The sequence below is a fragment of the Choloepus didactylus genome, chromosome 21 (assembly GCF_015220235.1).
Source record: "Choloepus didactylus isolate mChoDid1 chromosome 21, mChoDid1.pri, whole genome shotgun sequence".
Taxonomy (NCBI): domain Eukaryota; kingdom Metazoa; phylum Chordata; class Mammalia; order Pilosa; family Megalonychidae; genus Choloepus; species Choloepus didactylus.
Window position 1 is genome coordinate 47,417,828 of NC_051327.1, and position 14,052 is coordinate 47,431,879.

At 54.9% G+C, this 14,052-nt stretch overlaps 2 protein-coding genes across 4 annotated transcripts; one reads left to right on the forward strand and one right to left on the reverse strand.

The window, feature by feature from the left end:
- The first annotated feature begins 1,481 nt into the window (after window positions 1–1,481).
- Window positions 1,482–9,086, forward strand: PPP4C (protein phosphatase 4 catalytic subunit). Of its 3 annotated transcripts, none has more exons than XM_037815057.1 (9): window positions 1,482–1,592; window positions 1,823–1,983; window positions 5,667–5,718; window positions 6,295–6,345; window positions 6,511–6,612; window positions 7,225–7,398; window positions 7,491–7,617; window positions 8,432–8,621; window positions 8,699–9,086. In XM_037815057.1, exons 2-9 carry the CDS (start codon window positions 1,886–1,888, stop codon window positions 8,826–8,828), a joined length of 924 nt encoding a protein of 307 aa, XP_037670985.1. In that variant the 5' UTR covers window positions 1,482–1,592; window positions 1,823–1,885; the 3' UTR covers window positions 8,829–9,086. The 3 variants fall into 3 exon arrangements, with proteins under 3 accessions (XP_037670985.1, XP_037670986.1, XP_037670987.1); XM_037815058.1 differs by having other exon boundaries at window positions 1,486–1,592; window positions 1,826–1,983; XM_037815059.1 differs by lacking the exons at window positions 1,482–1,592; window positions 1,823–1,983 and adding an exon at window positions 4,533–4,626.
- A 481-nt stretch (window positions 9,087–9,567) lies between these two features.
- Window positions 9,568–13,888, reverse strand: TBX6 (T-box transcription factor 6). The gene is made up of 8 exons (XM_037814603.1): window positions 13,590–13,888; window positions 13,271–13,496; window positions 12,110–12,377; window positions 11,859–12,005; window positions 11,711–11,781; window positions 10,541–10,614; window positions 10,276–10,459; window positions 9,568–10,193 (listed from the first exon to the last, which is right to left on the reverse strand). The coding sequence occupies exons 1-8, from the start codon at window positions 13,705–13,707 to the stop codon at window positions 9,986–9,988; spliced, it is 1,296 nt and encodes a 431-aa protein (XP_037670531.1). The 5' UTR covers window positions 13,708–13,888; the 3' UTR covers window positions 9,568–9,985.
- Window positions 13,889–14,052: the final 164 nt, after the last annotated feature.

A 14,052-nucleotide genomic window follows, 5' to 3' on the forward strand; every position in this document is an offset into this window, starting at 1 on the left:
CATCCATTCAGGGTGGGTCTTGATTAGTTCATTCACTGGAGTACTTAAAGAGAGCTCAAGAACTGACACAGTCCCAGACGCCTGGAGATGCTTGGAGATGCAGACAGAAAGACGATTGGGTGGGAGATGCTAAACTAAGAGATTAAGGCCAGAGTTTGCCTCAGAGAAGCTAAGAGAGGACCTCCAGATGCTTAGAGAGAAATGCCCTGGGAGAGCAAGCAAAGATGCACAGAGGCTGAGAGAGAAGCTAAGAGAGACAGAAGCTGAGAGACGTTTTGGAGAAAGCCATTTTGAAACCAGAACCTGGGAGCCAAAGGACCAGGAGACACCAGCCACGTGCCTTAGGGTTCCGGATGCCATCAGCCTTTCTTCAGTGAAGGTATCCTCTTGTTGATGCCTTAGTTTGGACACTTTTATGTTCTTAAAACTGTAAATTTGTAACCTAATAAACCCCCTTTATAAAAGCCAATCCATGTCTGGTGTTTTGCATAATTGCAGCCTTAGCAAACTGGAACAGGAAGAAAACCTGAAGTAAAGCAAATAAAAGTTGAGGGTAAGCTGAAAGAGCAAAAAGGACACTCCAAAGGGGAGTGTAAAGGCGTGTGTAAAGGCTTAGAGACTGGAAAGGTGGGGAGCATGCTTAGATTAGGGACCAGTATCTTCCTCTGCCTGCAGCAAGAGACAAAGGGAAGTAAGACTACAAATGCCAGTTGGAGGAGTTTGGGAAGTTTTGGACTAACTAATTTTATAAAGATTCACTGAATTACCAAAAGGGTAAGTGCTGAAAAGAAGATGGAAAAACTAGATTTGAGAACAGATTTCTGGGGTTCAAATTTCAACCTTGATTCAAATCCCAAATTCTTAGCTATGCAACCTTGAACAAATAACTTCTTTGAGCCAGTTTCTTCCTCTTAGCAAAGGAGTAAAACCTGCCCACAACTGAGGTGGGTCAGGGGCCCATTTTGGAATGAGAGGACATAGCTTGATGAGGGCAAGGTGGATCCTCCTTTCTGTCTCTAACTGTGGGGGTCTCCATGGCTATCTTGTGGGGGCAGACTTGGGCTGGGATTCCTTCGGCCATGAACAAATATTTATATATACCTACCATGGGCCAGGCATCGTTCTAAGCAGTGGGGCTACAATGGTGAACAAGACAGAAGTTCCATTCTTTAAGAACCGTAGTAGAGGAGGCACACTAAAACAGTTAAACAAAAATATGTAACATGAAGTTAACAAGGCTTGGCCCCAGCTCAGCTCCAGCTTCCCTAACTGAAAGGGAAGGGGACTGGCCTGGAGTCTCTAACACCTTCCAGCGCTTGCCTGTTTGCTCCACAACAACTTCCGCTATCACGTTGCTAATAACCGGTTCCTTCCGCTCACTTCCATTCTTAGGCTTGAGAGGTGGGGTTAAGGGCGCGGCCGTGGTGGGAGGAGTGTGTATGACGCCACTTCCGGCACGCGGCGGAACTGGCTTCCCTTTGCTTCCGCGGCGGGGCCGGAAGTAGAAGCAGTGGTGGTGGCGGCCCAAAGCGGAGGGAAGGAGGAAGGCAGGGACTCTCAGAACCGGAGCCGGAGCCGAAGTCGCAGCGGCGGTAATAACCTGAGACCCCACCAGGCCACCGTCCCTAGCGCGGGACCCGCCAGGCTCGAAGGGAGTTAGCGGCGGTGCGGCCAGAGCCGTGGGACGCCAGGGATCTGGGAGCCGATGTGAGGGGAGGCGGGTGGCGTGGGGGGTAAGGGGCGGGTCAGCTTCGGAACCGAGTTGCCCCCCGGCGCCCCGCACGGACACCCAGATCTGCAGGGTCGTCTTCGTCTTTCTCAGGAGACCCCTGTGCGGTGCGGAGGGGGCAGTGGCCCCGGCTCTGACCCGCGCCGGGGGTGGGCCATGGCGGAGATCAGCGACCTGGACCGGCAGATAGAGCAGCTGCGGCGCTGCGAGCTCATCAAGGAGAGCGAAGTCAAGGCCCTCTGCGCCAAGGCTAGGTGAGCCTGGTGGCCCGGGGGAGGGGAGGTCCGGCCACCGCCCGGGGGTTCTGACCCGGGGCAAGCCCAGCTGAGAACTTTGGGACTGGCCCACCTAGGAAGAGTTTTCTGAAAGGAGCAGGATAATGGCCCTTTCCTGGATGGGCCACAAGCCTGCTGGAGGAGTCATCCGATAGTGTCTTTTTAGAGTAGTCAGAGAGTTATAGAAAGTACTTAGGAAGCTTAGAGTAACAATCCCATCTTTTGGGAAGAGGACAGGCCTTTGAAAAATGAGGAGGACGTGTCAGCAAGAAAAAGAGTGAAGACAGGAAAGCAAAAAACTATGGTTTACAAACTTCTTTTAATTCCACCAACAACCCTTAAAGGTAGGTGATACTGTCCTCAGTTTACAGATGAGAAATCTCATGTTTAGAGTCATCAGCAAGTAAGGGTTGGGGTTTGAGATCAGGTCTCTGTGTTCCTTCCTTTTTCAGCCATAATGTAAAAAGGGGTAGAATTGGACTCTCATGTTCAGTGGGAGGGCCTCAAACTGTATCAAATAAGTTAGAGTAGAATTAAGCACTGGATGGAGGGAGGCCCAACTCAGAGTTCTATGGGAAGTAGAACGATGTAGTAGTTAAGAGCAGAGGCCTTGGAGTATGATGGTTCTGGGTTTGAATGTGAGCTCTGCCACTTACTAGCTGTGTTTGTGTTCTTGAGCTCTCTGAGACTCCATTTCGTCAGCTGTGAAATGGGGTTTAAAGTATTTAATAGGATGGTTGTGAGGATTCAGTGAATTGGTGCCCAGAACGATCTTAGCATAGTGCTTTGGTTCAATGCAAATGTTTGGCAATCATTAAGTGTTGTTACCGCTATGAGAGAAGAGGTCAGTGGTGGCATGGGCTGAAGTCATAGGGGAAGGTTTCTAAGAGAAGGTGGACTTGAAACATGGAGTTGATTTGGATGGCCAGTGGGGCAGGGCCAGTGAGGAAGGGCATTCCAAGCAGGGTGAGGGTAGGAATGAAGGCCTGAGATGTGTGGGCAATGGTGAGGAGACTAGTCACCTGCCTCCTTCAAGAAACTGTTTGACTGTGGCTTTCCCCAGGCTGGCAGGATTACCCCATATTTCTTGAACAGGTCTACTATTATTTTGGCTCTGAACTGGCAAGGAAAAACCATTTCTTCCCCCAGCCAGCCTGTGAGGTTGGGATTATTTGCTCCATTTTACAGTAGAGGAAGCCAGACTTCTAGAGGCCAAGTAATTTGACTGAGGAAGGGGCAGAGCTGGGTTCTGAGCCTGTGGCCATTAGGCCTTTTGCCCCACACAGATCCTCTACAGCCAGGCAGAGTCTGCCTGGGTTTGATGAATATGCAAGGTCCTCTTTTAAGTGCTTGTCTGGTACTCTTGTGCTTTGTCAGCCCAAGGAAATCGCCCCAACCAGACCAGTTTCAAATTATTTTTTAAAGATGTCTCAACTCCCTCAGTCCTGACTGGCATTTTAGGAACTTAAACCAGTTGCTGCCTGGCCCTCTTCCCTTTCCCATAAGTCTTGTCTTCACAGGGCCTGGATCACTGTGCTGGTGGTGAGAACTAATGCTCAGATAGCATACTAGAGTTTTCAGAGTGAAGGAGAAGCTATGCATTCATTCTTGTTCCTTGCAGCAGCCTTATGGATAAGGCAGGGCAGGGATGAGTATTTACTCCTCTTCACAGAAGAGGAAGCAGTCCAAGGTCTTGGCCAAGGTCACAAAGCTAATTGGAAGGGATGTTGGTTTTGGATCTTGGTCTCTGTGCTTTATGTTCATTGACAGCCAGACAGACATTTAGACTTTAATGCGGGGTGTGAGGCACCAGGGAGCTATGGAAGACTGGGAGGGTAGATGTGAGGGTCCTGCCAGTTGAAACTGAAGTGGAGCTAGGAGGTACTAACTAGGTTGAGGACCGAGTTGGCCGCCATTGTCCCAGGCCCAGTCTGAAGAGGGGCCTGGTCGTGGCCTCTTAGGGACCCACCAGGGCTTCTGCTTGCTCAGAGGGTTCGTAGATTGCAACCCTGGGAGCCCTAGAGGCCTGCAATACCTGAGCTGAAGTCGCTCCTAGTAGAAGAATTTAGAAGAAGCTTTTGAATCAGGCAGTCTTTGATTGGAATCCCAGAATTGTCACCTATAAGCAGAGTGACCCTAGTCACTTTACTTCTCTGCATCTTTGAGGTCATTTTAAGGTTCATACGACATTCTGCCTATCCAGGGGCAGGGCTTGACACATTGGTGGGCACTTCAAGAAGGTAGTGTTTGTCGTGGAAGTAAAGGTAAGCGGGTGTGAGCCACAGCAGGGCTGGTGGTGTGCTACACGTGACGGGACCTGGGTCTTGAGTCAGGCCACGCTGGGGCCCCACTGGCACTTGGGTTGGGTTTTGCAGAGAGCAGGACCCTGTTTGTGACCTTCAGGTTTTGACCCAGGGTCTGTGGAAGGCCTGGCATGAACTGGACTCCCAAGTTCCCCTTCAGCCCCTCTCTAGCTTTGTGACCTTGATCCTGCCACCTTTTTCTCTAAGCCTTGATTTCTTTATCTGTCAGATGAGAATGAAAAGAGCTTCCCCCTGTCTGTTGGAAAGGTGATTATAAGCAGTTGATGTGGAAGGATGCTCACCCCAAGATGCAGTACAGGTGGGAGAGCCCAGTCATTGTTAGGGCCTCTCTGACCACCACCAGCACCTCCCCCACTTCCCAGAAAGCCTGGGCAGACCTGCCTGGTTCTGCCTTTGTCATATAGAACACCCTGAGGGACATAAAGGAATCTTCTGTCCCCAGAGCTCAGGCAGAAGACCGGGCAGAAAGAGTGAGGCTGGCCAGGTACCCAGGGCCCAAACACACTAGAACAGCTTGAGAAAGGCGTCAGGCCCTGGAGCCAGGCTGCCCAGGTTCAAATCCCACCTGTCTGACTGCAACCAACACAGTAACCTCCTGTGCTTGGGTTTCTTTGTTTGTGCAATGGGAAGCATCACAGTATCTGCCTTTGAAGGTGGTGGTTTGTGTGAGATCTACACAAAGGTCATGACAGCCCTGGCACGTGGGGCGAGCCTGAGTGTTCACCATTGCTCTTATCATCCGGGACAAAATTTGCAAGTAATGGTGCTACTTCAATTGGGTGTCCGTAACTGACACATTGATTATACCCTGCACTCACTCAAGTAGGAGTGGACTGTGCTGCAGGGAGAAAACAAAGAATAAAGTCTTCACTGCCTCTAACTAAATGTTGAAAAAGTACTCACCTCGCCTCATTTCGAAGGTGCATCTGATGATTGGCCTGCCCGGGGCGCCCCCGAGTCTCTTGGGACTGTCTAGGAGGCGGCCTCTGGTCAGTAGAGCTCAGCCTCAGGCAGTCTCAGCTGCCCCCGCCCCCGGCTCCAATTGGGAGTGAAAGGCAGCAGGGGAGTCCAGGCTGGAAAAGTCACAGGCTCCTTGGAAGGGTTTCAGTGCTGAAGAACAGACTGGACTTTGTCCTGTTGGCAGCTGGGAGCAGTGGAAGAGGGGTGAGCAGTGGAGGGCTGCTGCCAGCCTCTCGTGGGGAAATGGCAGACCTCTCTCCTGCCCCCGAGAGGTTCAGGGACCCCTCATCTCCCTGCCCCCCCCCCCCAAAAAAAAAGAAAAGCCAGGGATTGGGCTGGCCTGGACTGGCTGAGGTGACCCTGATCTTCTGTCTCCAGAGAGATCTTGGTGGAGGAGAGCAACGTGCAGAGGGTGGACTCGCCGGTCACTGTGAGTTACCTCTCTGGGTACTTGGTCTTGGTCTCTTAGCACAGGGCTGTTCCCCTTAACGCTGTGGGCTCCCTGGGTCCAACCCTGGTGTCTGGGAGACCAGAAAGCTCTTGGATCTGTTCCCTCTCCCACTGTCAAGGAAGTCCTGCTGTGAGAAATGGCTGTTGTAGGAAGGGTCTTTGATCTGGTGGGGGGTATTCTTGGGCAGAGTAGAAGGACTACTAATTTGGTGAGTGGTTCTACTCCACATGTTTCTGTGGCTGTCTGTTAGAAACTTTGTTCTGGATTCCTTGAGGGGATTAGGAAGAGGAGGGGACCAGCTCCTCCAGGAGCTTTGTGTCCAGCAGATCTTGGCTCTAGCTCTTGCCCACAGAACAGTTGGCACTCAGGGTGGGATGGTGGGTGATTCCAGACCATGCTCATTTGGGGAGGGAGAGTGGAGTTTTTGGCCCTGAAAAGTAGTGACTTAGTCTAGAATGGTAATCTATTAAAGCGTGGGTGCTTTGAAGGGTTGCCCCTGGGAATACAGGCTTTTGGGCTTTATGAGCGAGTTCTGACCCACTTCCCTGCTTCCAGGTATGTGGTGACATCCATGGACAATTCTATGACCTCAAGGAGCTGTTCAGAGTGAGTGTGGGGGGGTGACCTGGGGGGATGACTGGAAGACCCCTTTAATTGGGAGTGAAAGCCTTTCATTTGGTGAGTGAGTCGGGGCGAGGCCTCCAGTCAGATATGGCCATCGGGAGTGGATGGGGAGAGCTTGGGACCAAGAAGAATCTCTCCCTCCCCCAGGTGGGTGGTGATGTCCCTGAGACCAACTACCTCTTCATGGGAGACTTTGTGGACCGTGGATTCTACAGCGTTGAAACGTTCCTCCTCCTGCTGGCACTTAAGGTGGGAAACCCTGGCTTCTGGACCCCAGCCCTGTGCTCCCCCCAGGCCTGACCTGGCTGCATCCTTTCTGCCCTCTTCTCCCACTTTGACCACCCCCTACTCTGAGCTGCGCTGCCTAGAACACTGCAGTGTGGCTAGCAGAACGGGGAGATAGATTCTGCTTGGACGGGGGGTGGTAGGAGAATCCTTCCTTGATGTGGGACCATCTCATTGGGTCCCCAGAGGGTGAGGTTAACAGGAGCAGCATTCTAGTGGAGGGAATAGAGACACGACATGTTCAGAGAGTGACAAGTTCCTGAGGATGGCTGCCTGTGGATATGGTGACCAGTGGTGGGCAGAGGAATTTTAAGGGGCCAGGTGACAAAGGGCCTGGACTGGCTCACTGAGCACTGGGTCTGCATCTGGTCGGTGAAAGAGGAGCCGGGAAGTTTGTAGGCTGATGGGGAGGAGTCAGCTTTGTGTCCTTTGCAGGAGGGCCTGGGGGTCTGAGAGGGGGGTGCAGCACAATTCAGCAAGAGCTGCTGCATGAGCAGGCAGGGGAAGGAGCGGGGCTGGCAGAGGGAGGAGGGTCCCTGGCCCTGGCCCCAGCGCTCTGCTGGGATCGTGTCCCAGGTTCGCTATCCTGACCGCATCACCCTGATCCGGGGCAACCACGAGAGCCGCCAGATCACCCAGGTTTATGGCTTCTATGACGAGTGCTTGCGCAAGTATGGCTCCGTGACCGTGTGGCGCTACTGCACTGAGATCTTCGACTACCTCAGCCTGTCGGCCATCATTGACGGCAAGGTGGGCCAGGCACCAGGCTTCCTGGGATGGGGGTGCTGGCGGAGGCCCTGGGGCTCAGCCCCCATGCCCTCCCTTCCTGCTCTCCCCTGTAGATCTTCTGTGTGCACGGGGGCCTCTCCCCCTCCATCCAGACCCTGGATCAGATCCGGACTATTGACCGGAAGCAAGAAGTGCCTCATGACGGGCCCATGTGTGACCTGCTGTGGTCCGACCCTGAAGGTGAGGGCGGGCAGGGGTTTCTGCTCTTAGTTTGGCAAGAGCCTGAGGGGACCCAGTGGATAAAGCAAGAGCCTTGAAGAGACAGTCAGTCCAGGTGAGTTGGGGGCAGAACTGGAGCGGGGCTGGTCTCCATGGGCTCCTGTGCCCAACTGGCGGGCTGGTGGGGGGAGCTCCCTGAGGAGGGCTGGTGGAGCCTGGGTAGCTGGAGGCTTTGCACTGCAAGAATGGGTTGGGGCCTGCATGTCATGGCTCAGGGTGTTGTTCAGAATGAAATTGTCGGCTTTGAATGTGAAGGGACCTCAGGACCTCCCAGCAACTTCTGCAGAGATCAGACTCCCAGACTGACCCCTTGAGGACCTCTCAGTTTGTGAGGTTCCCCAGCTAGTAGGGAGCAGAGCAGGCTTGAAAGCCAGGGCTCCTACCACAGCACACACCCAGCCTCTGCTCCATCACTCCTATCCCAGCTCACCCTGGCAAGAGAGCGGGTGACCTCACTTCCCACTCGGTCCTTGTTGGTGCCTGTCAGACTAGCCTCGTAATTAAGAGTGCCTCCTTTCCCTCTCCTGCACCTGCTTGGCCACGAAATTATACCATCACCAATTATGAGGTGGCTCCAGCTGTTGGAAGGTTCTTTCTTCTGTGGAGCTTACCTGCTCTGACGTTTGCTCTCCTGTCCCCTGGGCTTCCCCAGAGCCTTGCCCCACAGGCCTCTTGACGAATTTGGGGAGGGACAGGATATTCACTTCCAAGGGGACGTGGACAGCCAGGGGAGTTTGAGGGTACCCTCCCCCATGCCTCCCTTCATTTGCCTCAGACACAACAGGCTGGGGTGTGAGCCCCCGTGGGGCTGGCTACCTATTTGGCAGTGATGTGGTGGCCCAGTTCAATGCAGCCAACGACATTGACATGATCTGCCGCGCCCATCAGTTGGTGATGGAAGGTTACAAGTGGCACTTCAATGAGACTGTGCTCACCGTGTGGTCAGCCCCTAACTACTGCTACCGGTGAGCTGGCTGGGCCAGGTGGGGGTGGGGGTCCCAGCCGACCCACTCCTTTAACAAGGCTACCCTCCTGCTTCCAGCTGTGGGAATGTGGCAGCCATCTTGGAGCTGGACGAACATCTCCAGAAAGATTTCATCATCTTCGAGGCTGCTCCCCAGGAGACCCGGGGCATTCCCTCCAAGAAGCCTGTGGCTGACTACTTCCTGTGACCCCTTCAGCCCCCCCGCCCCTCCAAGCCCTCTGGCCCCTGGACCACTGTGACTCTGCCCTCTCCCCCAACAGAGGCTGGGCACTGGGGGTGGGGGGGTTGTGTCCCCAGCTCTGCCCTTCCCCAGCTAAGAGGGCGCGTGAGGGTGACAGGACTTGATCTGGAGAGGGTTGGAGCCTCAGCTCCGCACTCCTCCTCTCCTTTCTCTCCACTTTAACCATGAAGTTTCCAATAATTTTTTTGTTTTTCTTTTTTTCCCTTTTTTTTTTGTTTGTTTTTAGATAAAAATTTTGAGGAAAAAAAATGAAAAAAATTATAATAAAAGAAAAATGGTCTTTGGATTTGTGTCAGATTTGACTAGGGAGAAACAGAGATGCTGGCCTGAGGCTGGGGTGGGCATTAGGGCCTTAACTGCCCTGGAGCCCCAATACTGCCAGGAAGGGGAGGCTCAGAGCCCCAGGACCCATCTGGTAGCAGTGACTGCTCCCCGAGGGCTTCCTGAGTGCTAGGTGGTGGGCTGAGTTCTGAGTCTGACTTAATTCTCAAAGTAGCTAGTGTTTTGAGATTCAGATTCACTTGTTTTCTGAAAGGAAAGTAAGGCGCAGGCAGGCTGCTTCATGTGCACAGGGTCTAGCAACTGGAAAGCGGCGGTTCTAGATTGGGCCTGGGTCTCCCCACAGAGCCTTTGTTCGCCCAGCCCTGCCCAGAGCCAAACACCATCAGCCCACCATTTCCTGAGCACTGCTATCTTTGAAGTTTTATTAACAAAAATACTCTGGTTGGTCCTGAGAACAGACTGGTGTGGCTTGCACTGGGCCTATGAGGGTAGAACTGGCCTGGGCCTCAGGGTGAGGCCCAGGAGGTGGGGGTGCTGGTCTGGGGCCCCATTTGGCCAGGCAGAGCCTCCCTCCATTCACACCGAGGTGAGAGCCTGGAAGGGGAAGCTGGCCCCAGCTGGGCTCCCAGCAGCCTGGCCAGGGCTTTGAAGCCAGACGGGGGTGGGAGTGAAATCAAAGTGTGAAGGGGTTGGGGGGGAAGGCCTAAGGCAGCCATTTGGTGTGGGGGTGGGGCTGATGGAAGTGAGGGGGCTACAGGGCTGGGGGCAGGGGAATTGGAGGCTTGTGATGGGAGACAGAGGCAGAGAGGCCCAGCAATGGCTCAGTACATTGGTTTGGAGCCCACATCCAGGTAACCCCCAGGATAGGGTAGAGGGAAGGGACCCCCCTGGAGAAAGTGTGGGGCAAAGGGTGCTGAGGGTGGAGCTGCTGGGTACCCTGAGCCCCCTGGCCCGGGCTGCAGCTCCAGGAAAGCGGTTGAGTAGGGGGCTGGGCGCCCAGAGTCTGGAGCCTCAGGGAAGCTGGGGGTCCTGAAGTGGACAGAGAGGCATCAGGACAGCGGGGGGACCCGTAACCCGGCACGGCCCAGCCCTGTGCCCTTGTCCCACTCACCTGGTTGGAAGGTGACCAGGGGCCCCGTGGAAAGCGGCAGGATGCAGGAGGTAGGCCTCAGCACTGGGGCCGCTGCGTGGAGGAGCTGGGGCAGGGGCAGTTTCCCGCGAGGCTGGGGCCTGCTCCGGGTGTGACTCATGAACATCACCTCCAAGTGTGGAGTCGCAGGGACCACCTGGGGCGTCTGGAGAGACAGAAGGACAGGTTGGGTTGGGGAGGGTCAGAACCTCAGAGCTGGCACCATTGCCATTGGGACTACACTTACCGCCACTCCCATAGGCCTTTGTGGCTCCTGGCTCTGGGCCCCTCAGTTTCCTCTTCACACGGGCATCTCGCTCCCTGGGGAATGATGATGATGATGATGATGATGATGGTAACAGCACTTACCAGGTGCCAAGCATTTGACCCACCCAGGGGCCCTATCTATAGCTGCCATTACTATACCCGTTCTCCAGATGAGGGAACTGAAAGCCAGATAATTAAATGGCTAGAAGGTGGCAGAGCTGGGATTCATCCCCAGCTTAAAACATTTCAGTGGTTTCCTACTGCATTTAGGATCAGTTGAAACTCCTTCCCAAACTACAAGGCCCTGCATAGGCTGACCCTGGCTTGTTCTGCCTTGTCCCCTCTGCTCCATCTACACTAGTTGCCTTGCAGCCCCTCATACTTGCCATCCAACTCAGAGCCTCCGGAATCTTCTATCCCCTTCTCTCCTGCTTAAGTCATCCTACTTGTCTGGTTCAAACATAATTTCTCAAAGAAGTGCCCCCCACGCCCCAACCTTTCTTAGCACCACACCCCCTCCCTGATAACATTAGTCACAGTTATAATTTTTGCTTATTAAAATGGTCCTTTCATTAACATCTGTCTCTTCCAACCGACTGTCAGCCCCCTGAGGGCAGAGGCCCAGACCTGAGGGAGCTGTACTCAGGATAGAAGCCAAAGTCCTTACTAAGACTGTCTGGCACAGTCTGGCTCCCCATCAGCTCTCCAAGCTCATCTCTCACTCGCCCCTTGCTCACACCACTCCAGTCCCGCTGCAGACACACTCCCCGCTCAGGGCTTTGCACCTGCTGCCCCCACTCCCTAGAATACTTTCCCCCCAGATATCCCCATGGCATCCTCCCTTATTTCAAGTCTTTTCTCAAATGTCCTCTCTCAGTGAGACTTTCCACTTTCTAGTACTTCACCCTAAACTTTCTTATCCTTCCTTGCTTTATTTCTTTTCCCTTTAGAATGTATCCCAAATATACTATGCAATATTTTGCTATTCCTCATTGATGTCTGCTCTGCCCACTAGAGTATCAGTTCCAAGAGGGCAGAGGCTTTGGTTTGTTTTGTTGACCAATGCATCCAGTGCCTAGAACGGGGCCTGGTATATAGTGGGCAATTAATAAACATTTGCTGAATGAATGAATGAATGAACAATGCCCACCTCTTACAGTTTCTGCCATTCTCCCGGAAGCCCTTGGCAAAGGGGTTGGCTGCGATCTTCAGTTGTGTGATCTGGGGGCACACATCTAGGGTTAAAGTGCCTGCGGCTTGGGCAGGGCACCGCCACCCCTTCCAGTGGGGTCACTCACCCGTGGGTTCTGGTAGGCTGTCACGGAGATGAACGTAGTTTCAGGAAAGCGGAAAGAGGCAACACCCCCCCAGTGCTGGCTGCAAAGCTGGGCGGCCCGCACCAGGTGTATGCGGGGCTGGTACTTGTGCATGGAGTGTAAAATCAGCTGGGAGGGGAGAAAAGGGAGTGACTCCCAGCCTGGGGTCCCAGCTCGGCCTCACACCCAGCCCCACCCAAACCCCCCTCCCGAGGTCCCAGCCGGGGCCTCACGTGGCCGTGGGGGTCCAGCGTGCTGTTGGTGAGCTTGACACGATGGAAAGACACAGGCTGCCGCATCCAGTGGGCACCGGTGGCGGGAGAGTCAGGGTGAATATAGACTCGGTCAGGCAGGCGTGGCTCGGCCTTGCCACTGGGCTCCCAGCGCCGGCCCTGCCAGCGGTAGCGGGCCCCGTCTACCGGAACCACGTCCAGGAGAAAGAGGTAGCGGGCCTCAGGGTCCAGGCCGGTGACAGATACTCGGCAAGCAGGAAACATGCGCCTGGATGGGGAGGGGAAGGGACAGGAGAGGCCTAGAGTTACCCACTGGCCAGGCCAGGGTCACACGGCCACAGGCTCACCCAGTTCTGTCAAAGAAACCTCAAGGGAGGTAGAATTAGAACTAAGAGGGCAGAACCTTAGAACTGGAGGATTGTCTCCTTCCATTAGGACAGCTAAGAAAACAGGCCAGACAGGTGACATAATCTGACCAGAGCCAGGCCCTTCAATCTCTTTTTGCAGAGGCAGCAGTAGCAAGCTTTTCTCCCTGAACTCTTGCCCAGAGACTCTGCTCCCACTCTGAGCTCCTCACCTGATGTCCAGCACGAGACTCTGCAGCTGCTACACAAATTGTTTTCAGAAAAAAATACACCCTGTCTTCAGCAGGGCAGAGGACTCACCAGGCCAGGGCCAAGACCCAGGCCACACATTGACCCCATCCTTGCCTGCAGGGCGATCCCAGCCCTCATCTTACCCTGACCCTGGCCAAATTTCCCTGACGCCAGGCACTGGCTGGCCCCTGACCATAGACTAATGCCAGCCACAGATGCATCCCTAACGCAGGCCGCAGACCGACCTATAACCCAACCAGACTTCCTAACCCTGGCCCAGAATGACCTATGACTCTTGCCACAGATTGGTCCCTAAACTCAGCCACTGACTCCACAGACTGACTCTTGACCCCTTGCCACAGAATGACCCCTGATCCAGCCACTGTAACCCCTGACCTCAGCCACCATCAGACTCTGACCTGAGGCAGAGCTCCACCCCATCCACTGCAACACTCCCAAACCTGGTGCCATCATCAGCGACTCTGCTCCTGCCCCCTCCCCAGCCCCCCCCCCCCACCCACCCAAGGAACAGGCTGGGCCCTCTGACCCTAGCGCAGCCCCTTACCTTCCGGCTTTGGTGATGATCATCTCGGTCCCCACTGAGCTGAACTCCTTCCACAGCTCCCGGTTCTCCAGGCTCAGGCTGACCCCAGGGAGCAAGTGAAGGGCCTCTGGGGTTGGTGGGGCTGGCTCAGTGCCCAGGGCCGGGGGTAGAGGTGGGGGCGCGGGCAGTGTACGCGGAGCACCCTCAATCCCAGAGAGGAAGCAATCTAGTTTGGGAGTGTCCAAATCTGGAGGTGGGGGGAGAAGCAGGAGCCAGCTGGGGGCCACAGTCCCCCCACCCCACCCTAGACCTCTACACAGGAGCCTGACCCAATGCTCACCTGGGTAGTGGTAGCCCTCAGCCAGGGCAGGCGGGAAGCTGGAGTCCACCCCTGGCTGGGGAGGCCCCAGGCGGTAGCTGGTCCCCAGGGAGGGGTACAACTCTCTTGGATGGTACATGGAGTAGCCCCGCCTGGCCTCAGGTCACACTGCCTGGAGTGCCCCTCTTGTGGAGGGATACCCCCTTTATAGCTTGCGGCTCAGCCCCTTCCAGACCCTGGATCACAGCCCCTCCCCTCTTTGGGGCCCTGGAGTTGGGCTGGGGTGGAGACCCCTGGGGCCTCGAAGGGGTCCAAGAGGAGGCCGGATACCTGGGTACCCACCCCTCCCCCCTCCGCCCCTCGGCAGCTTCATTAGCCCCGACCCCCTGCCTCCTCATTACATAATTAGCTCCTCGGCCTGACTGATCCCCAGGGCTCGGACAGGGACGCAGTTTGGCGCTTCCGGGCCAGCTGGTCCCCGTTC